The sequence below is a fragment of the Cyprinus carpio genome, chromosome B17 (genome assembly GCF_018340385.1).
Source record: "Cyprinus carpio isolate SPL01 chromosome B17, ASM1834038v1, whole genome shotgun sequence".
Lineage (NCBI taxonomy): Eukaryota > Metazoa > Chordata > Actinopteri > Cypriniformes > Cyprinidae > Cyprinus > Cyprinus carpio.
In genome coordinates, this window is record NC_056613.1 from 20,960,971 (window position 1) to 20,985,227 (window position 24,257).

The 24,257-nt window shown below is 35.9% G+C and overlaps 1 protein-coding gene across 2 annotated transcripts; it reads right to left on the reverse strand.

Annotated features, from left to right (window-relative positions):
* Positions 1-1,275: 1,275 nt before the first annotated feature.
* Positions 1,276-22,708, reverse strand: LOC109107093 (placenta growth factor-like). Of its 2 annotated transcripts, none has more exons than XR_002020693.2 (7): positions 22,153-22,708; positions 4,440-4,476; positions 3,179-3,375; positions 2,889-2,964; positions 2,691-2,720; positions 2,547-2,609; positions 1,276-1,501 (listed from the first exon to the last, which is right to left on the reverse strand). XR_002020693.2 is itself a non-coding variant. In XM_019120371.2 (7 exons), exons 1-7 carry the CDS (start codon positions 22,267-22,269, stop codon positions 1,480-1,482), a joined length of 546 nt encoding a protein of 181 aa, XP_018975916.1. In that variant the 5' UTR covers positions 22,270-22,708; the 3' UTR covers positions 1,276-1,479. The 2 variants fall into 2 exon arrangements, 1 of the variants encoding a protein (XP_018975916.1); XM_019120371.2 differs by having other exon boundaries at positions 2,885-2,964.
* Positions 22,709-24,257: the final 1,549 nt, after the last annotated feature.

The window sequence follows — 24,257 nt, forward strand, 5'->3', positions numbered from 1 at the left end:
CCCCAGCAATAATATAATACCAAAATATATATTGCATTAAAATGGAAATCATATACATCAAATCAATGTGAACACTGCATACACGAAAAGACCAAAACCTAAGAAACACAAACATCATTCTAAAAATGTTTTATTGGGTTTACTTACTGTTTTATTGAATTTCTTGACTATATGAAGAACATGGCACTATACTTATTTAATTTAATTTGTTCAATATTTATGTTAATTATATGCAATTAATAAAGTGAAACTTTAGTAAGTTTTGTATATGACATAAATCATAGACAAAAACCCATTCCATTCTTTGATCAAAATCTCTCTCACACACACACACACACACACACACACACATAGGCCAAATGTTTCACAAAATATTTTTTAATAATAATCAGAAATAACAAACAATAGTCACTCTATTACGAAAGGTACTCTTAAAGTTGTATAATATTAATAACAACAAAAACATTATATACACTGGGAATTAAATAGCCCTTTGGTGAAAACTATTGTATTTATATTTAGGGCCAGCAGCATAGATAATAATTCTTCTTTGGTTTAATTCCAACACTTTAAAGACCTGAGTCTAAAGTGTGGAAAATTCAGTCATTTTCACTGACAAAACAATACAAAGCACCAACATTCACTCATATCGTGATGAACGTCTGTCTCGGTTCCTGTTGACTGGCCCTTTCAGAGCAAAGTCTTTGTCCTTACACAGTGCACACTCTTATCTTGGCCAAAGTGGAAATATTATAGTAATATATATCATAATGGGATGGCTTTCAGATCAGTATTATTTGAAAAACACTTACTAAACGTGATTATTTTATTATCACCACTAGAGGTCAGTATGTCAATTTAATGCTGAAGTCGAGAAGCTTTAGAACGTCAACAGAAAATACTATGTGTTAAAAAAATCTTCTAAGATGGTTTTCACATTAGTAAACTGTAATATAGTCTTAGTATAGCAGTAACATAGAATCTAAAGAGATGACATTTGGCATTTTGTTCTGTGCTTCCTTCTAGATTTATGAACAAATACACAATGGCTTTGTTAATGTATTGATTAATGGAATGCACCAGTTTTACTTCAGTGGGTTTTAATAAATAAAAGGGGAAGACTTGGCAGCTAAACCAGTACTATCACTACTATTACTTTATTACTTTCACTACTACTATTATAAAATAATAATATTGTAATAATATAAGTCCCTAGGTTTTTTTTTTTCAGTCTCAGATTTTAGGTTTGGTCTTTGGTTGTTTTTCTTCTGTAGAGAGCTTCACAACAGGAGTTTCCTGTATAGATGACTGGAAGGCCCCCCGTGTGCTGACAGAAGCCCCGTCACCATAACAACTCTGCATCAGGGATGATGGGGTGCAGAGCAGTGGCAGTGTCCGTAAGTGAATGATGATGATGGTGAGGGTTGCACAGAAGGGGGCAGATGCACGCGATTGGCTGGCATCACGGGGAGACAGCATTTACCTACGGGGAGGCTGACACCTGTAAGAGAGCACAAATTAATACAAGTCTGCCGCTCAGAGAACAATGCACTCTTTGTACTCTGTGTCCTTTAAGTGCATAAAACTCCCCTGTTCTTATCAAAATGTCACTGAAATGTTGAGACTTCATCACAGCTTTGTTTCAGAACCTAAACTAGAGGGAAGAGGTTCTTCATGAGGTTATATATGAACTAACTAACTCAAAATTCGGCATCATTAAACTTCAATCAACCAGACTACATTAGTTTACACCAGTGGTTCTTAACTCATTAGTGGGCATCATTAAACTTCTAAAGGGGCCTCAAGATGACTTGAAAAATTAAAAATAAAGTCAAAACAAACATTAGGATTATAAGTAAATTGACTAAAGATATTTCTTATTTTACCCTCTCTTAGTTTCTCAAAGTACTTAAAAAAAAAAATCGAACTATGCTAAGCGAATATTTTATTACTTGTTGTGAGCTGTGTACATCACAGTGAACTAGAAGCCTTTAAATATTGCTCTGGACAATGAGGGCCTTTAAAAAGGACAAGAACATTTTTAAGGGCCAGATCAAGTAGAGGTTCATTTGTATATCATTTATATTTTAATTTAGAGACCAATTTTCACTATTAACTAGTTGCCTATTAGCATGCATATTACTAGCATATCAGCTGTTTATTAGTGTTTATAATTTAAGCACATATTCTGCATGACCATATTCTACATCCTGACCTACTGTACATGACCTACCTTAAAACTACTTTATTAAGCAGTAATTAGGAGTTTATTGAGACAAAAGTCATAGTTAATAGTTAATTAATAGTAAGAACTGGACCTTAAAATAAAGTGTGACCAAAAAATGAATCAAATATGGCAGATGCTGATAACAAATATATTTAGATTTCATTCGGTACAGGAAAGTTTTGTTAAAAATGACTTCAGTCCTCTTAAAATAGACGGTTACTTAATTTCTGTGCGTATTTTGTGCTTATCTATGCTTATTAGAGTACTGAGTTGTTAGCTTAGCTACATGCTAATGTAAAACAATCAATATTTAACTTACGTGTCACAATCTTTCACTCTCTTTTTCTCCTTCCTTTTTCTCCCCCTGTTTCTGGGTTTCAATCTACAACAAAATGAAGCATCATTGTAATTTCAGTTTGTTTGTCTGCTAAAGTGTAACTGCGTCAGAGTACAAACTTGTTACCTGTCTTGTTTCTTTGTAGGCTTTCTTTGTCTTGGCATCACAATGTAAGAGAAAGCAGAGAGAAAAGCGGAGAGATCATTATGAACTTGATGCATATTTTAAATTCAACATTTATGTTCAATATTCATATCTACAATATCAATACAAAGCTGTGCCACAATGCAAAACATGAACAAAATGGATCTCTTCCTTACCTACATTCACAGGCTTTGTGCTCCACAAAGGTCATCTCCACATATTCCTGGCCCTGCTCCGCTGGCTTAATCTTTAATAACTGCAAAAAGTCATAATAATAATATCTATAGCAACCATGTGACACAGTCTCCTACAGTACATAGATATTACTTTAGTGAAAAAGCATCCAAAGTGAAAGTCCAAACAGTCGATATATAAAAGCATGAGCTAGTATTAATAATTATTGGTACCATCTTTTGTGATACTTTTGAAACAGTAAATTTTGTTGGCCTTGACGAATGAAAAATCCGTACTTGCATGGTGGTGTTAGAAGTAAGTGTAGGGTGACACTCCAGATTCTCATCTCCACAGCAACCAGCGCAGCGGACCAATGGCACGCAGGCGGGGCTGAAAATGTGCTCCACCTCCCCAGGGTACTCCTGAACCACTTCCACTAGCTTCTCTATAGTGCGGCAGAAGCTTTTCCCCCAAACCTCTTGAAACAGCATCACTGCAACACAGCAAGAGAAATACAAGGCATTGACCTTTACAAGAATATACAAGAAGAAATTACTGAGCATTTGGAAGCAATCACTGAGCAAACTATGAACTGATTAGTGAGTGTGAGATCTATCTATCAAAATGGCAGTAACTCATTTGAGATGAGATTACTATATCTATTTGCCACATGATCCACATTCTAGCACAATTAACAATAATTCTGTCATGACAACTCTTGGAGAGTTTAACATGGTAATATACTTGGCAATGTTAATTTGTCTGGTCTTGGCGAAATAGATCTGCTACATGGCTGCTGCTGCTGCTGCTGCAGAGCAAGTACAGAGACTTGCTAATGCCAATACATCCACAACATGCTGCTGTGAGCATGTAAGAAATACTACTGCTGCACATATAACATAAAAAACAACCCCCATTTATAACATACATGAAATCACCCTGTAGCAGATCTACACAGGTGGAGCTGGGGGAGGTGGAGGGTTTCTGAAGCTGAGCAGCAATCTCATTGGTTACTGATGTAAAAGAAACCAATCAGCTGTGCCATGTGAATAATCATGTGATTATATCAGACTGGGTTAGAACCGATCGGGCCTGTGCCATCCAGAGTTTCATGACAGAAATTTGTATTAATATGCATCATTAGACTTATTAGTTTTCATAAGAATCATATGTAGTTACTAAAGGTCCAAACCTCATAATCAAAATATTTTTGTCATTATTTCTCAAGGCAAATGTATATATACAATGTACAAATAATATAGTTTCTCATTTACGTTTGAAATACAGAGACTATAGAGATTTATCTGACAGCATATTTGTTTCAAAAATAGCCAAAAGGGTTCTGCTTAATAAATACTTAATAAATAAATCTTTTGTACAGTTCCTGCTGTAAAATATCAATTTCTCATGTGTGTCTGATCCTCATAACCAAGACAAAAAATGTAAAACAGAAAAAAAAGATGTTTATTGAGTCGTAGTTGCTCTAAACTTTGCAAACACACTGATGTATATAAGACTGTATTTGTTATGTTTTACATCATGAGGTCATTCTCTTACCTTTAGCAGTGTTGTTTACGTTTACTAAGGAAGAACTCTGCAAAAAAGAGTGTAAAAAGAGACAGATTATAATATAGTCTCAATATAAGTATAAACAAAGACCATGATAATATTAGTAGTAGTATTGTTATTATTATTAATAAGCCTTATTTTAATAAATAAAGGAAACTGACAACAGAAGGTTGGTGATACATGAGTACAAGTGACATCTTCAACCAAGAACATTATATAGTTACATTTGACCTTATTTAAACAAATTAATGATATTTGTGGAAAGTAAGTAAATAAAATAAATACACTAAAGGTTAGAAACATAGACCTTGCACATTTGACCATAGAGTTTTGATATTTTCCCTATTTAAAACTTGACCGGCATAATAATCAAGGAACTTTGCTGCCGTATGGGTGCAGCAGATGCAATGATATTATGCAGCGCCTGAAATTTGCCGGCTGCAACTCTGCAACTACACAAACTAGCTGGAGAGACTACAGTATATTCAGGTGCTGCGTAATATCATTGCACCCATGGTATGGCAACAGAGTTCCTTGATTATTACGCCGGAATGAGAGTATAGTACCAAACCATATCGGCCTAGAAAATTGCAACTTTTCATTTTCCGTCGGTCTTAGTACACAATGTAACTACAGAAGAGTCAAGTTTTAAAAAGGAAAAATATCGAAACTCTTTGTTTGAGCGAGATGTTAACAGTCTAATCAGATTCAATGATCTATGCTAAGCTAAGCTAAAAGTGCTACAACCAGAACCGGAGATCGGCTGAATAGATTCGAAAACGGTTAAACTCAACTGTTTTACTCTAGGGGAGTTGGAAAATGAGCCTATTTTCAAAAATAGTGGAGTGTTCCTTCAATACACTCTTAAAGCGGTGTTTCTGGTGTTTTTTTTTCTTTTTGTCATCCCACAGTCCCATCAAACAGTCCCCCTTTTTGTCATCAAAAAGGATCATATATCACTTCTTCAACAACCAATAAATAACACTTAAATAACAGGGCAAAAGCACTCACTGGTGGCAAGAAACAATAATGCATTTTATAGGACATCTGCTCTATGAAAATCTTTCTTTCACGTGTGCCAGGACAAGGATCCTAGAGCCCTATCATATTCCCGTTTGTGTGTGTCTGTTCAAGTTCAACATCTCCTTCCTGTAGTATTAAATGTAGCTATTTTCCCATTGTCCATCTCCCTCTGTGTTTATTAAAAAAAATGTAGAAATCAGTGTGGTTTTAAGTCAGTGCCTTAAGTGATACTGCATTCAATACTTTTGGATGGGAGATAGATACAGTACATCCACCAAGCTCTCCACCCCTAGGAAATATAAAAGTGTTTGTGAATTAAATGAATCAAATAAATCTCTTAACCTTTGCTCTGCAATGTATTATGTTATATTGTATTGCAGTATACTACAGATAATGCTACAGGCTCTTTGCAGAACTTTGTAGTCAATAAATTATAGCCTATATAAATGAGAAAAACTAGGGTCATGATTAGGCAATAAAAATGATCTGGGCTCGTCTCCATTTCCATTCTCCATCTTTACAGCCCCTTTCAAACATTAAACCCTGTAAATGACTGAAAAAATGACCATATATCCTAAATACACCACATATGCTGTATACGCAATCAATAGTGTTCTTGTGTTTTACTATTAAGAATTTAAATGCCTAGGTCAAAACTTTCATCCACCACAGCTAGACTAGTTTGTGAAAGTGGAAGGGAAATGCTGCAGGGTCAAAATGTGGTCATTGTGTTGCAATTTTCATTCTGAAAAGAGGGAATTTACTGAGACATTTTCAGTAAAGAGAAAGTACTTCCATTAACCCCATGCTATATATCACAACTGGCAGAGCAGAAGTTTCAACTTCTTGTTCCCTATTGAAAAAAACTTAAACAAGGCTAAGGGCCCATTCATTAAAAACACATATAACACAGTTATAAAAGTTGAGCATCCTTTTACTTGAGTGTGTGTTATGGAAAGACACAAGAGCCATTTTCTTGACTGTGCCATATATAAGGAATAATGTTAATAATGATCAATGTTTTTCACTAGGCTTGTCACTGTGCATTCTAGACTTTTCTGCATAGGCTGCATATAGTCTTAAATATGCTTATAAGGCATAATAATTTTGCTGCGACTTTGGATTATGCCATCTAGGTAGGCAGCAAGTGTTCAGTGACAGTCAAGGATAAAGGTAGGCCTATTCACAGGAGGTTTCTACAATGCAGGACTTTCAGACATGAGAAGACAGGCACTTGGCATCTCCATGCTCCTTTGGTCTTGAACAGAAGAGCAAGGTTCTCAAAAACTTGGCACATCAACTCAGCTATGTGAGGGACCTCACGTAGCACCTCTTTGTCCTTGTGTGTGAAACCAGATGGACTGTGTGAAAGTAAAGTACTCCTGAAGGTTCTATACGGGTCATAAATACTGAATAGGAATGTTGAGAGAACCTCCCTAATGTCACCACCAGGAACTTCTGTAAACAAGATCAATGCTTAAAGGTACTGTCTACTATTACAACATCATCAACAACAAAAAATGCTGGTGTTTTTATTTATTTCCACCCACACATACAACAAAAAACAAAGAAAGAAGTAAAAAAAAAATCAATTTCAATCTTGTTTTTCTTTCACAATGCTAATGAACACTACAAATTGGAATACTCTATGCCTACTTGAGTTCCCAGCATGCTGATTACTATTTACTATTCTAATGTATTATATTTATTGTCATCTCAGTGGATCATTTTAACTTGTCACCATAATTGGGATAAGTTTTGACATCCATCTGTGTCTAATATTTTAATGGCTCCTCATTCTGTTCAGATTATTTTGAAGAGTCCATGATGTTAGTGCCTTAGGCCAATGCTTAAATTGCAGACATTACAGACTGCCCTGGAAAACACTGAGATGTAGAAAGTTATATCTTTCTATATAAGAAATATCTATCTATCTATCTATCTATCTATCTAGGACTCTGAGTGCATACTGAACTTTAGGGTCTCTTACAACACAAAACATCAGGTTTAATAACCTCCAGTCATACAGTACGAAGGATGCAAGGCAGGAAGTTTGAAGCAAAATAGGAAAGCAAACAAAATGGTAACCAAACAATTCTGCAGACTTTTGGCTCCTCTTAAAAATGTGGATTATGATAGAAACTCAGTGCATTACACATGAAAATAGGAAAATATGAGAGGTTGTTTGGGAAAATGTGCTGGCTCCAGTGATGGTGAAATATATATTGAAATACTAGTGGTTGTGATGTGTTTGGTTACTGACACTGCAAACCGTGTCAAGCGCTTTCAGAAATTAGTCATTTTTGAATAATTTGACTCTGGAATGGCTAAGGAAGGAAAATAATAATAATGTTAAAATGCAGTGACAACTATATATAAGCAATCAGATCAATTTATAAATCATGCTATTTTTTTTTTTTTTTTTTTCACTCCCAGCTGTAACTCAGAGAGATATCGCTCAGGTCAGTATGTCTACGAGAAAGACCTGTCTCTGAAATAATAATCCACAGTGACCTGAAGTCATGCAGCAAGAGTATCCTTCCATCCTGTCTTTTCCAATTGATCCAGCAGTGTGGGAGAGGGCTGGCCTGCTTCAACAGGAAGAGTCTGAGTAAACTGAAAAAGAGACTTCAAGCAGACATAAAGTCTATGGGAACTTTTACTTCAACATCACAAATTAGAACAAAAAAATCTATAAAACTGGTGCCAGACTGCACGCCTTTATTGGCAAAACTAAGTGAGACAGCGTGGATCACTGGAACATTTCAGTGACACATAATAATCACGAGCTCCTTTATATTTAATAATGAGAACAGAATCCTGTGATCATGGTTTCATGCAGGCTGTTGCTTGAGGTTACATTAATTCATACTTCTATGACCACACAATAAAAGGCACATTCAAAATAAATAAACAAAAACGCATTCTCCAGAAGAATTTCTGCTATTTTCACAAATAACTAGGCTACCCAAGGAATAGTGCTTCTTTACTGGCCGAGTGCAAATCTGTCAAATCCCAGCCTCGCATTACTCCAACAAACAGCCAACAAACATTGTTTCTCCAACAGAAATATTTCACATTCAATTGCTATCCAGCTTTTGCAACACATTTGTGAGTTACATAATACAAAATGTACAAAACAATAAAATTAGAGGAAATTTTGTTCTTGAATTTTTGTTTTGTTTTTACACTTGCAGATCTGTACTAATATCCTGGCTAATATATTATTACTGCTATTAATATTATGGTACTTTATTGAAATGATTAAAGCAATAATCATATAATCTCTCTACCCATGGTAAAATCATTATAATGCACAAAAGTCAAGTGACTGCTTTTGAATAAATCATGAACGACGATACAATAAAAGACACTAATCTAAGCACTAAGCATTTTTTAATTAACGATAATTGAAATGAAAATGTATTGTGCAAAGGAATGCTTCATTATCGACAATGATTTCCAATTGCTCAGCAAAATAATAACTTTGAACACTAATACAGAATATATACCATAATGAACATTTTTATAAATTGCTCAGATTATTCTAATTCAGATTCCAGTGAGTAAGATCCTGGAGGACAACACAAACAATATTTTCTTGGTTAAAAACATCTCCACATAAACTCCCTTGAAATTGGCCAACCATGGATAATTGTGCTCCTTATTACAGTAAGCCCTGTTGTGGCTGTATAAATGGGAGCAAATTGCCTCCAGATGAGAGATTAAAGCCTACAGAGTGGATGACAGTCCCCTGAGTGCCACTGAAGGAAGGACAGATCCATTTTTTCCTGATTGTGATTGCACCTTGTCCCCTGGGCCATTACCAGGCCTGTACAGGAAAGAGCCAAGGTCCTGTCACTACAACAACTCCCGCTGACTGAGACGTCTGGAAGCGTATGCGTGTTAATTAATGCATGTGCATGTAGTTGATCCATATAGTAGAAGTTGCTCCGTTCATAAAACTGTCCTATATAAAATTCAAGGCAACAAGCCTGATATTTCCATATAAAATAAATTCTGCATAGTTAAATTAATTCACTGTATTAATTAATGTACTAAATTGTGTGATACTTGCACTGATACAAAACTCTTTGGTCAGTGTGTTAAAAAGAAATATATGAAATGCCTAAAAAATTTTGAGATGTGTAACAACTGAGCTCTAAAATGTTAACTACTGTATGTACAGTATATATAAAACAGTGGAGAAAAAATACATACATTTTCAAGCTAAACATTTCCATATACTGTAACATGAAAAAGTGTTTTTACCAATTTATTTAAGATATAAATTAATATTTACTTGCATCACATTACTTTATTACTACATTTATAGGAAACACAAAGGATAATGTTACTATAATGCATTAATATTAATATGATTGACATTATTAATAATTATTATGTTTTGAGGGCTTTTACTATTCATAAAATTAATTATTTTACTTTATTTACTATTTACAAATTATTAAATGATAAAGAATCTATTTATTTTTAATTTTCAATTCTATTATTTAATAAGGTTATTTAGTCTTATGTACTTTAAATGGACAAACTCGATTAATAAATTAAAATTCCAATATACTTCATGGTCACAGCACTTTTTATATTAAACAATAAATACATTTAAAAATTGCTGAAAATAATAAATAAATGGTAGAATTTAAAATCACAAATACAAATATATTATATCTGTGAATTTTGTTTTCTTTCTTACCTAGTAGCATCTTAAAGGGATAGTTCTCCGAAAAAATTCTGTCATCATTTAATCACCCTCATGTTGACTCAAACTTGTATGAGTTTCTCTCTTCAATGGAGCACAAAAGAAGATATTTTATAGAATTTTGATAACCAAAAACTGATGATAGCCATTTAAGTCCATAGCGAAAATACTATGGAAGTCAGTGGGGACCATCAAATGTTAGGTTACACAGACTTTTCAAAATTTCTTTTGTGTTCAGCAGAAGAAAAAATGTATACAGGGTTGGATTAACATGAAGTTGAGTAAATGATGACCATTTTAATTTTTGGGTGAACTATCCCTTTAAATGCTTCCTCATGCCTAAATTCGATTTGGCGGGAAACATTTAGGAGGTGTCGCTGTGTGCATGTTGACTCATGTTTTCTGTTGGTTTTACTGACACAAAAAGGTGATGGCCTGTGGAAATGAGTGGACATGTTTGTTGTAAGTGGAGTGTCCTTTTGAACCAGCTGGAAAGGACAACAATACTTGCACACAGTTCAGATGAATTTCAACACAGAAATGCAATATGCACTGAATGTGCTGTCACTAGAAACATTACTCTGTGGCTGGCAGATCATGAACAGGTGTGGTTAGGGTTAGGAACACTTCGTACTCATCACATAATCTGAAGTGCTGGAAGCCTGAGCAGGATCACTTAACAGTGGCGCCTCAGGTGTTTACTTTGCCACCAAGTCCGTCAATGGAGCTTGAATAAATAGCTGCCACTCCACATTATGGAGGCAGAGGAAGGCCGAGCAGACACAGATGGTCAGCCTCAAGTATTATTTTGCTGTATGTGTTGACGGAGAGGAAGCACCTGCACTGAATGTTGTCCCGAGCCTCAGTGCACATAACAGACACGTGTGCTGTTGCTCCTGTCACTTTTTCGTGCCTCTCTTCCCTTATTTGGTAGGTTTTTCTCGACTTGTTTCTTTAGCTTTTTTCTCTGCCGTATGTCTTTATGGTATACTTCTTTGTGCTGTCTGAATCACATCCTCTTTTCTTTTCACCATGTTTCTTTTATTGTCTGAGACAATTCTGGAGGATTTTCAGTGATCTTGCCTTTCAAAGATTTGATCTCAACCTTTTATTTTTTTTTAGGCAGACCTCATGTACCTCAGACCCATACAGTGTTTCACAAATATGTAATATAAAATCAAAATCTTATTTATTACTTGACTGTTTTCAATTTTAATATATTTTAAAATGTAATCTATTCCTGTGATGGCAAAGCTGAATTTTCAGCATCATTATTCCAGTCTTCAGTATCACATGATCCATCAGAAATTATTATAATATGCTGATTTGGTACAATCAATCAATCGATCAACTAAACTAAACTAAACATCGCTGTGTTGCTCAGAGATGCACAACAATTCTGCTGTGGCTTTTAGGTAATATTTTCGTAGGCAAAATTGAACAAAACGCACAATATAGTGTTTAGATTTTGCACAATATTAAATTCTTATTTACTGAACTGATGGATAAAATCACATTTGCACTCGTGTTCTTCCTTGTGACAAAAACAGCACTCGTGTGATAGCCTATTGCTCTTGCTGCTGGTGTGATATCGCTTATCATATGATATGAGTATGAGGCAAAACTCATACGGGGCATTTTTTGTCCCATTATCTTGAATATTTAGGGCATAACTGCATTTATGGAGTTTTTGCCCTGTGCACTATATTTTTCAGCAGTCAAATGTATGAAATGTAAGATGATGTACAGGTCTGGGGGCGGGGCCAGTGCTTTAACTGCATTAAAATATTTTAAATCGCGTTTTTTTTTATTTTTTTTTTTATAACTAATTTAAGGTGGGGTATGCATTTTTTCAAAAACACTTTAGAAAGAGTCAGGCAGAGTACCAAAACAAACTTGTAGCCAATCAGCAGTAAGGGGCGTGTCTACTCATGATGTGGAGAAGAGAGCACTCAGCGCACAGGACGGACATTAGCCGAGCCAAGCGACGACAGAAAGATAGAGATGGCAGACAAAAAAAAACAAAAGAGGAAAATGTCTGTGGTCAGTTAAGTAATAAATAAGATTTAGATTTTATATTACATACTTGTGAAACACTGTATGGGTCTGAGGTATAGTGAGCCTTTTTTTGTTCCGCAGACGTTTTCCTCTTTTGATTTTTATCGGCCATCTCTATCTTTCTGTCGTCGCTCAGCTCGGCTAATGTCCATCCTGTGCACTGAGTGCTCTCTCTCTCTCGTCCCCATCATGAGTAGACATTCCCCTTACTGCTGATTGGCTACAAGTTTGTTTTGGTACTCGGCCCGACTCAGTTTTCTCAAGCGTTTTCAAAAAAATACATACCCCACCTTAAAACTGACAGTCCTTATTTTATTATTAAGAAACATTATGCAAAAAGTGAATTTTCTTAAAGATTTCCATTTGCGATATTATGTAGAGATCACTATAGAAGCCCATTTCCGCCACTGAATAAAAAAGAAAAAAGGTTATTGCGACTTTTTATCTCACAATTCGGACTATTTTCCTTAGAATTTTGAGATATAAACTTGCAATTGTGGGAAAAAAGTCAGAATTGCAAGATAAAAACTCGCAATTACCTTTTTTATTTTTAATTCAGTGGTGGAAACAGGCTTCCATAGATCGCAAGGATGACCTTGGGTTTGGAAACTTGGGATCCTACAATTTTCATTGAATTCTCTGCTCTATGGCACTGCCTTTATTTCACAAATAAATCTGCATATTTCACACAGATTGCTCAAAGTTTCCATCCACACTGCTTATTGATTTACTTCTGGTTCAAGAATCTCTAGCCCATTTATGTGTCTGCCCTCTACGTGAAATTATTTTGGAACTCGGCAACATCACAAGTGCGCTTAGAGGGAGCATTGCCAACAACATCTTCTGACATAAGATCAGATGACCGAAATATCCAACAAAGCAGACATAAGAAGTTCACTCTACCAGGACGCTGGAATCTGTGAATTAACACAAAAGCTTCAAAAATATTCCAGCCCCACTGTCCTGTCCACAGGGACTAAGATCTAACACAAACATGTAGAACCAAAATATAAAGTTACACGAAGGGAGAGAGACAATGTACATGATACAATGAGGAAGGAAATGAAAGATGGCATGTCGCATGACCCCCCGAAAAGAAAATGTATTAACACTCGGAGGAAAGACTATGGAAGTGCACACTGCAGATGAGACAGGAGACAGGGACAGGAAGGTAAAAAAGACAGGATATTAAGCAAACAGAATGGCTGCAAAATTAGCAAAGAAGGAATAAAGCTGCACATTCGGTAAAGCAATCAAGGAATCTATAATAAGGTGACTGTGGATGTATTTAACAGCATGACCCAGATGTTCAGCCCATCACTCAAACTAACTACAAGGCTATTAGGCCTAGAGAGAAATATCAGAGCTTACTCACTAAACACTCGGGGACAATAAGAGGTTTCAGACTTTTAAGAGTCTGAAATACTTTTTAACTTTGTTCAGTGGTTCTCAAACTTTTCAGCACCACTTTTGATCAAATTAGGTGTATGCTATGGAGACATTTTAGACAAAGTCAGGAAACAAATTAAGGTTATAAAAACCTTGTAGGAACATTGTTTTGAAATGTTTCTAAAATGTTGAAATGTCCAGTTTTCTTATTGTGGTTATGACCTTTTAACCCAAAATATGTTATTTGAATGTTGAATGTTAGAACATTTTCTCTTAGCATTATAAGTACCTTCATCATGTACAAATAACATCATAAGGACGTTTCGAATGTTGATCTCAGAATCAAGTAAAAATATAATCATGGGAACTTTCCAAGAATGTTTTTCCAAGAATGTTTTCTCTTAACCTTGTGAGAATGTATATCAAATATTAAAAAAGTTATAAGAACGTAAACATTAAGAATACTTTGTCCTAACATTTATATAACTGTTAAAAAATATTAGTGAATGTGAGAATCTTTCCTGTTAGCTGAAAGTTTCTGGCAAAATATCAGAACATGTTGCACTTAAAAGGGTCAAGAACTGAGAAATCAACATTTTCTTGATCTTTCGACATATAAGAGGTCATTGTACTATAAAAACATCCCATAAAAAACAACTTATATTGATGCCAATCTTCCAAAACGACAGCTTGTGGAATGTATGACTCTATGATGTAATAGTGTGTCTAAACACCGCCTCCACAGAAGATCAACGCCTGCTTCTACATCGCTGCCTGTTTAGCTCCGCCCACTGATTCACACATGCAGTGTAAATAACGAGAGAGACAAATGCAGGTCTACACAGAAAATAAATGATAATGATGGCTCCGAATGCAAGAAGATGCTGTGCAGTGCCAAGTTGTGGGAAAAAAAGTCTTGGCATTGCCTTCCTTCTGATCCCAGCGTTAGGAAAGACACTTTTTATTAAGACACAGACTGCGTCAGTAAGAACTTGTTCCTTTGTTCACTTTTTTTTTTTTAAGCATAGATTTGTTTACAAACAAGGCACAATTCAACATGGGATTTTCAGAAAGACAGGATCCAACAGTAATGTCACACCACAAGTGTGAGTAACTGTTTTTATTACGTGATAACTATTGCTTTGCCTGTTATTACAGATTGTTTGTTGTACTGAGTATTTACAGTATGTGTTTTTAACCTAAATCATAGCAGCATCCTTCTGTGAAGGACGTAGGCTGTCAAACATACACAAGTGTTAGCCGATTATAGCAGTGGGTGTTTACTTCTGAGTCTACAATCCACCCCTATTCAAACAGAGTGTTCTGATGAGGGGGGACAAAACAGGACAGAAAATAACTTTGTACTTCTAAATTGCTGTTTTTTTATGTAAAAATCTTGATAACATTATAGGTGGACCTCAGAGGACAGTACAAAATAATAACAAAGCAGTTCATGAACCCTTTAAAGCAGACAAATAAAACAACAGCAATTTGTGCTATGGGTGTGGAGTCTCTAAATTAAGTTTAAATTAAATAACTTCGTCTGTAATTGTAGTGTTTTATTTCTAATAAACCAAATGTCAAATAATTGTTGTAAGGAAGAGTTTGTAATGTTTTTTAAAATCTCCTCTGCTCGCCAATGCAACAATTATTTGATCAAAAATACAGTAAAACAGTAATTTTGTACAATATTATTACAGTTTTAAATAACTGTCTTCTATTTTTATTTATTTTAAAATGTAATTTATTGCCGTAATGGCAAAGCTGCATTTTCAGCATTCATTCCTCAAGTCTTCAGTGTCTTTCTAATTTGGCGCTCAAGAAATTTATAATTGTTGAAATTATTTTTTATTATCATTGCTTAACACACACACACACACACACACACACACACACACACACACACACACACACACACACACACACACACACACAAAACATTGACCCCCAGATGTTTAAATGGTATATGGTAGTGTGTGTAAGGATATGTATTCTAATCAAAAATTGGAAATTAATTAGAAAAATAAGAATATTTATTGTAAATTTTTATTGTTGTCTCATGTACAACTTAGAATGCATGATTTATAATGCCAGCCACATTGCATTATATATTACACCTAACAATCAGTTATTCTTTATTTAGCCGACACTTTTTAGAATTCTACTAGTACAACATGAGTAAGCACCTTAAAAGTCATGCTGATGGCACAGTAGCTCATATATCAAATCCGTTGGGTTACTAGCCTAGATTTTACCACTAAACCATACCACAGACATAAAAGCTCAACCAACAATTGACTTTTCGGTTACTGGATATTTCTCGTTTACCACTAAGCCAGACCACCCACATAAACCAAAATAAAAAGTTGCCATTTTACGTCAAATATAAATAAAAAAAAAAAGAGAGAGAAAAAAAAGGTGACGCAGCCCTTTAAACCTCAGCTGCCATTACAGACACATCATCACAGTTGACACGTAAGCTTATGCTGAGGACAGGATATACAACAATGACACATGGAAGAATTTTTCCCAGTGCCTGACTCAACATATTTCTGGAACGCTCCACCCGACACGAGAGGGCAGGAGAAGACATTTATAAATGGTCTTTACAACCACATGGACAATATTTACTTTCTCATTCTGTTTGCTTTTCTCCAGAGATGGCTAACAGTGGCAGAGCAGATGAGACAGAAGGGACGGGTGAGACAGACAGCTCAAAGGAGACATCCCTCCCTTGAGAAGAAAAAAAGAAACTCATGGGAGGGAGCTCCCATTATTCAGCAAGACTCTGTCCTAGTCCATTGGGACCTGCATTTCATTCCACCCAGGGGCAGAAGGTGATCCGAATGCACTGCACCAGTTAGTACTAGGTGGTCAGTCTGGACAGCAACGGGTTTAATAGTGATTCAGTATCAGTACCAAAATAGCTTCAGCTGGCACTAAATGGTTGGTCTTATCCAAACGAGACAGCATCTGCATGTGTGCCTTGGTTAATTAAAATTCACAAACTGAAGACTAATGCTTTGTATTTTTGCACTGGAAGAGTGCAGCTGGAATACTGGAATAAGAGCATGTCTTTTTAGGTGCATCGAACGATCTTCGAACTTTTCCATCATCTAAGCTTGCACATAAGTAAACCATTTAAAGGGTATTTCATGCTCAATCCACTGAATTTACTATTATGCAGTTTTCTTCATGGAGCTTTTTAAAATTATAATTTAAAGCATCTGTGCATTTTGGCACTAGCTTGTCTCCATATAATTATTTAAAGTGGAAAAAAGTGCTAAATTCAATAGCACTCATTTGACAGCACACAAAGTTTTTGTGTTCTGTTAACAAACTTCAGTGTTCAAGAGGGCCATATGTGTTATTGTGCAAGTATCTTTAAGTTTAGCAAATTTCCCTTCAAGATATGGGTATAATAATACATAATGAAATAATTATATAAATAATTATAGGCCTACTTGTAATACTTAATGCCACACATATGATAATATTGGCTGCATCTGAAATGGCATACTTCCCAGCCATATAGCAGGCAAAAATTGTATCTGGAAAGAGTAACATGTCTGAATGCTCATAAAACCTTACTTTTACTTCCTAAAGATTCTGAAGTGCACATCCAATGGATGCTTTACTATCCCATGGACCCTGGGAGAAAAATGGCAGTAAATGACAACATGGTGAATGTAGTACGTTGAGATCAAATTTATACTACACACATGCATACTATATAGAACATACTTTTTTTAACTGGCGCAAAGTTATTATTTATTCAAAAGAAGTACCTATTCAGAGAGTATGCAGTGTAAATAATCCAGCACCATTAACTATCTATGTTAGTGGTTCCCAACCATGTTCCAGTTTTCATGTCTCCTTTCTTTGACACACCCCTTTCAGATCTTGGAGCAGAGATGGTCTTATTATTGGGACATACCAAAGTCTGCGTCTCTACCATTAGAGAAAATGTAAAATTCATGTGTGCCTTGATAACCAATCACATCACAGCCTTTTATTTTTTTTTTAAATAAGCTTTTTAAACAGCCTTGTTGTCAGTAAGTTTCTGTCAGAGTTGTGTGACAGTTAATTACTGTTTGCGGATACCACAGAAATTAATAACAAGTTCCGTAAACTGAATCCTACCTGTTGCGAAATTATCCTTCTCTTAAAAACAGCATTTTTTCTGTGAAAAGACCAAAAAAAAAACAAACCATAAATGAAAAACATATTGAAAACAACTCAAAATGCTCCAAAAGGCTGTTGATTCATTAAATCATATGCTTTTCTCTCACCAAAGCAGTTTATTCAGCAAAATGAAGTCTCTCCTTCAGTTGCAATGTTTCCATCCCTGTTTTTATGTGCATTTTGAAGTATTGCATCAGAAATATGTAATGGAAATGCCAAAAAAAAAAAAAAATTCCTTACTTCCCAAAAAAGTTATTAGGCTCGCTTGAGGTGGGTTTTGACTTGTGTGAAAAAAGATTAATGTGAATAATGAGAGATTGAAATGCATTTAGCGAAAACATTTCTCCATGTGCATCAAAAAAGTCAATGTAACTTTGCACTATGGACGGCACATCCTGACTAACCAGTGGACAGATCTCGTTGCACAGCATCAGAAATATTGTTAAAGTCATTCTTAAATGCCTGAGCAAAGTCTATATGAGGTTTATTATTAAACTCAGGCTTTTCCTACTTTTCTTAGTAATATTTTGGTGTCAGATTATTAGGAAGTGACTATTTTCTTTTCTCTTTGACTCGTTGGATGGAAACGGTGTTTATTCATATACAGGTCCTTCTCAAAAAATTAGCATATTGTGATAAAAGTTCATTATTTTCCATAATGTAATGATAAAAATTAAACTTTCATATATTTTAGATTCATTGCACACCAACTGAAATATTTAAGGTCTTTTTATTGTTTTAATACTGATGATTTTGGCATACAGCTCATGAAAACCCAAAATTCCTATCTCAAAAAATTAGCATATCATGAAAAGGTTCTCTAAACGAGCTATTAACCTAATCATCTGAATCAACTAATTAACTCTAAACACCTGCAAAAGATTCCTGAGGCTTTTACAAACTCCCAGCCTGATTTATTACTCAAAACCGCAATCATGGGTAAGACTGCCGTCCTGACTGCTGTCCAGAAGGCCATCATTGACACCCTCAAGCGAGAGGGTAAGACACAGAAAGAAATTTCTGAACGAATAGGCTGTTCCCAGAGTGCTGTATCAAGGCACCTCAGTGGGAAGTCTGTGGGAAGGAAGATTGTGGAGAAGGACCGATTCCAGACCTTGGGGGACCTGCGGAAGCAGTGGACTGAGTCTGGAGTAGAAACATCCAGAGCCACCGTGCACAGGCGTGTGCTTTTGAACCAGAAACAGCGGCAGAAGCGCCTGACCTGGGCTACAGAGAAGCAGCACTGGACTGTTGCTCAGTGGTCCAAAGTACTTTTTTCGGATGAAAGCAAATTTTGCATGTCATTCGGAAATCAAGGTGCCAGAGTCTGGAGGAAGACTGGGGAGAAGGGAGAAGGAAATGCCAAAATGCCTGAAGTCCAGTGTCAAGTACCCACAGTCAGTGATGGTCTGGGGTGCCATGTCAGCTGCTGGTGTTGGTCCACTGTGTTTTATCAAGGGCAGGGTCAATGCAGCTAGCTATCAGGAGATTTAGGAGCACTTCATGCTTCCATCTGCTGAAAAGCTTTATGGAGATGAAGATTTCGTTTTTTTTAGCACGACCTGGCACCTGCTCACAGTGCCAAAACCACTGGTAAATGGTTTACTGACCATGGTATTACTGTGCTCAATTGGCCTGCCAACTCTCCTGACCTGAACCCCATAGAGAATCTGTGGGATATTGTGAAGAGAAAGTTGAGAGACGCAAGACCCAACACTCTGGATGAGCTTAAGGCCGCTATCGAAGCATCCTGGGCCTCCATAACACCTCAGCAGTGCCACAGGCTGATTGCCTCCATGCCACGCCGCATTGAAGCAGTCATTTCTGCAAAAGGATTCCCGACCAAGTATTGAGTGCATAACTGAACATAATTATTTGAAGGTTGACTTTTTTTTGTATTAAAAACACTTTTCTTTTATTGGTCGGATGAAATATGCTAATTATTTGAGATTTTCATGAGCTGTATGCCAAAATCATCAGTATTAAAACAATAAAAGACCTGAAATATTTCAGTTGGTGTGCAATGAATCTAAAATATATGAAAGTTTAATTTTTATCATTACATTATGGAAAATAATGAATTTTTATCACAATATGCTAATTTTTTGAGAAGGACCTGTATGTTTTATGTGATATTCCAATTTTGTGCATAAGTTATATTCGCAACTTTGGATGGCTATTGACATCCATAAAATAAAAAAAAAAAACAGCTTTGCTTTGAGTCGCTAATGATCTGATGAGGTGAATCAGATGTTTGATTGAGGAGACATGCAAAATGTGATCTAGGTGACACTCCAAAACAGTAGGTGGCAGTATTGCACCTTAATGCTGGTTGCTACTTATAAAATTGAAAAGTGCTTTAGGGTTTTTTTTGTTTTGTTTTGTTTTTTGGGATTACATAAAAATTACACACACACACTAGTCTGCAGAAATATTGTTATCGTGAATTCTTTATCCATGATAACTGTGTAGTGCTATACTAGCGCCCCTTGTTGCAAGCCTGAGATTGTGACATATTTTAATTGCAGGATGACACATTATGTAACGCAACACTGCATAAAATTGAATTTGCTTAATTACAACTTTTGCATTTACATACTTATGTGCAATCCCATGTAATACCATACTGACGAGATTTATGCTGTGTTCAGCATTTTAACCTGTGTCACACAAACATTGAAGTTTCCCTGACAGATTTTACTCAACTTTAAAGAAACCATCTGTGAGCCGATTATCCAACTTTGGAAATGATACAGCAACTCCCTTCCCTACACAAGTGATCATTACAAAATTACTACATACTGATCCTCCTGAAATAGAGAACAGGAGATTCAAAGAAGGAACAGGAGATGAACACATTACATAAAAGCAATGTGAACGTCCAAAAAATGTGATGTGATAATATGTGCATTTGGTAAAAGTGAATGGAGGCGTAAGTCATTTGTGGGGTCTGGAAGAAGTGTGTGGTTTTATGTTTTACTACGCCCTATAAACCTTGTTCTGACCTGCCAGTAGTAGGATTAATATTGATTGGCAACATACAATTTACACTCTTTTAATGTTCATCTCTGCTCTTTTTAAGCTTCAAATCTGCAGCAAAACATTATCTTCTCGACTATTTTCTTGGATGTGAGGTTTTATATCCAGCTGAAAGATAATGTGAGTGATCAAACTGTCAAGCTTGAGGTCGCTTCCACAAATGAACTGTAGAGGTCTATAACAACTTTTGGCTACACCTATTAACAGGTGCATACAATGCGACATATAAAAAGCCCATTTGTGAACACAATGAAATATCATTATTCAAAGCATGCTGCTTTTCTGTTATGAAGGAACAGATAAGAGTGGACTCTCCTGCCAACATTTCTCTTTAAAGCTCGACTTTGCCATCTCACAGAACATGAGGTGTGATATTTTACCTCGAGTTGTGGGGCAATGACCTTCTTATTTAACATTTTGACATTTCAAAATGAATAGTCTGAATGGATATAGACAATGTGCAATTTTTGTTTATATCTTAAAAGCACATGCTTGTTATGTCTGAAACATACTTATACTGTACTTATATACTGGTCTCTCATTATCTTTGACAACAGTAGAAGGCATATAAAGACTTAATCTGTCTGTCTGATGATTTTGGCATTCATTCATCATTAGTGAGTAAGGAGAACGAGTCAGTGTATCACATTTGCCTGTGGGCTAAAGAGGGAGATGCAGTTCGTCACGTTCCGTTTCATGACTCAACGCTTTCTCTTCCAGCACTATAAAAAAGGGATCAAGTTATAGAGGGTGTTATAAAAACAGCCGTCTGGAGGCTTTACTGGAAGCCGTGTCGAAAGTAAACTGACTCCATTCATTAAGCCAGTTCTGACTGTCAGCTGCACGTAGACACGTTCAGATCCTCCTCGTTCTGTTTTAATTAAGGATGCCTAATCAGTGAGTATCTCTGATATGAACACGTAGCCTAAGCTACTTTCACAGAACGTTTAGGCTTACATTCACACAGGGTCATTATGGAGCATTCACACTGGACGCATTCTTACAGTATGTTTATGAACTGAGCAACAGAATAGGTCTCTAAACACGTTTTTCTTTAACTTTTTACAGTTGAGTTAATTTTAATTTGACAAAGAATGCGTCTTTTGTGAACTCTCTCCCACTCAGGCGGTAAAACTATAACGCTAGGATCGAGTCGCCTCGTTCATTGATTCAAAATAGCGTTCTCGTTTTGTAACATACCATCACTCGCTTGAAGCGCATGTGGTGTGGGCTATTTTTAATTTATGCAGGTTAAGTTTAAAAAAGGACGGCCCATATGCTCACCTGTGCAGGTAAAAGGCTCAACTGGACCGCAGCAACTATTTGTAACAGTGCCGTCAAATAACCCATCTCGACTGCCAAAGCAGGTCTAATCGTAGAAAAATCCAAACAGTAGTCCATCCAAATGGTGATGTCAATATGGAAATTTCACCATAAATTCCACAAAACTGTTCTAGGTGGCCAGTTCGCGCCTTGCTCGTCTGTAGTAAAGTGTGCGTTGCTTTCTCAAAGATATCAAATAAAATGAAACAATCCGGAAAATGCGCTAAACATATTCGAAATGTTGTTTTCTTTTTGGTTTCATAAAATATCAGTGGTGACACGTCACTTAATTGCATCCAATCTAGCTCTCCCTCGGAAGATGTACGCGAATGCCACCGGTAAAGTGTTTAAAATAGGTCCTTATGAAGTAAACAGTGTTTTAAATTATAGCTTGCCGGTTTTAATCGTCCTCACGCGCCACTGGAGATCCAGCGTCTGTTTCCTAGTGCAAGATTCCTGCTCATGCATTTCCCAAATACAGTGGCACACTTCCATATGAGCGCCCTGACTACCTTTCAACAAGTTGATCATTTAAATCTCCTCCTCCTGAAGCCTTGCTCATATTCATACTGTCCTCCCACTGCCCTCCCCTCCATGAACTCACATCTCACACTTTATTTCACTTTTCTCACTAATTATGTGTAGAGCCACAAAAAAAGTAGAGAAAAACTGTGAAAAAAGCCCTGTAAAAAGTGGTAACCTATAATTGTTATATTAAGGATTTACCTGGTCTAATCCCCAGATTTAGTTCTATTGCTGTGACGTAATATAGCCTATTTAGGTGGATTCAGTGATGTTAAATAACATTTTGACATGTTACCCGTGTGGGGTAAACATCTACAATGATATTAAGCATATTATTTCAGTGTTTTAAGCCTTTATAATTAATAATAAAAATCTCTAATGATAAATAGGTTATTGCTCTCAGTGCATAAATGAGATCTTTACAATAAGATTTAATTTGTTAGCAACAGTTAATGCATCAACACAAACTTACAAGGAGCAAAATATTTCACAGCACTTATTAAACTTTAGTTCATGAAGATGTCAACGTTCATGTTCCCAGTACATTAACTAATGTTAACAGATCTTAAAAATGTTTTAGTAAATGTTGAGATTCGCATGATTTAAATTTAGTAAATTGTATATGTTAACTGCAGTACATTAAAGTTGTAAGGCAAAGCGTTACCCACAAAACACATGAATGAAGCACTTTTTTTTTTGTTCAAAACGTAGGCTAACTCTTCTAAATTTTGAGAAAGTTATGCATCTAGAAGATAACCGTGCATATGCTTCACATGCTGTCAGAATTATTGTATATATGAGCTGCCGACTTGGAAGTTGCAGTTAATAATATTCAGGAAATCCAGATTCAGGTTATATTTTTGTACCTGATTTGAGCTTACCTACAGTATAACTTTTTTTAATGGCAAAAGAGGGCATTTTCAGTTGTGAATGGTAATTATTATTGTTATTATTATTGTTGTTGTTGTTGTTGAAATAAATTTATCTTAATAGCTGCTGCAGTTTCAGTTATATACATTTATGTATATCTGTAACTTTGTATAATGTACAGTTTTACATGAATAAAATTTGCACCCTCTGTGTTTAAAAAAAAACTGCATTTCCCATTTCATTCTCCCGTCTTCATGCTGATACTTTCATGCTACGGGTTTGGCAATTGTCATCACGTCATAAAACAATACCCAAACTTTAATGCATGTTGATCCTTTCAGATATAGTTTATGTGGTCAAAAGTAGTATTTTGAGCAAAGCTGTATGGGGTCCACAGTCACTCAGACCAGAAAAAGCACAAGCTCAGAATAGACACCCTGAGAAACAAACAAAGACTTTCTCTGAGTACACTGTATTATTATAAAGTAGCCTCCCAGTAGTGAAGCACACTCATAAGAAGACATGTGAGACTGTATTATTGCAACAAATCAGTGATGCATGGAGATGTACTGTTCCATGCTCTGTCATGTATGCATGCCTATTTATTAGTGTGGGGTTAAGGACTGTGTTATGGGTTGAGCTGTAAGGATTCTTTCCTTACTCACACAGCG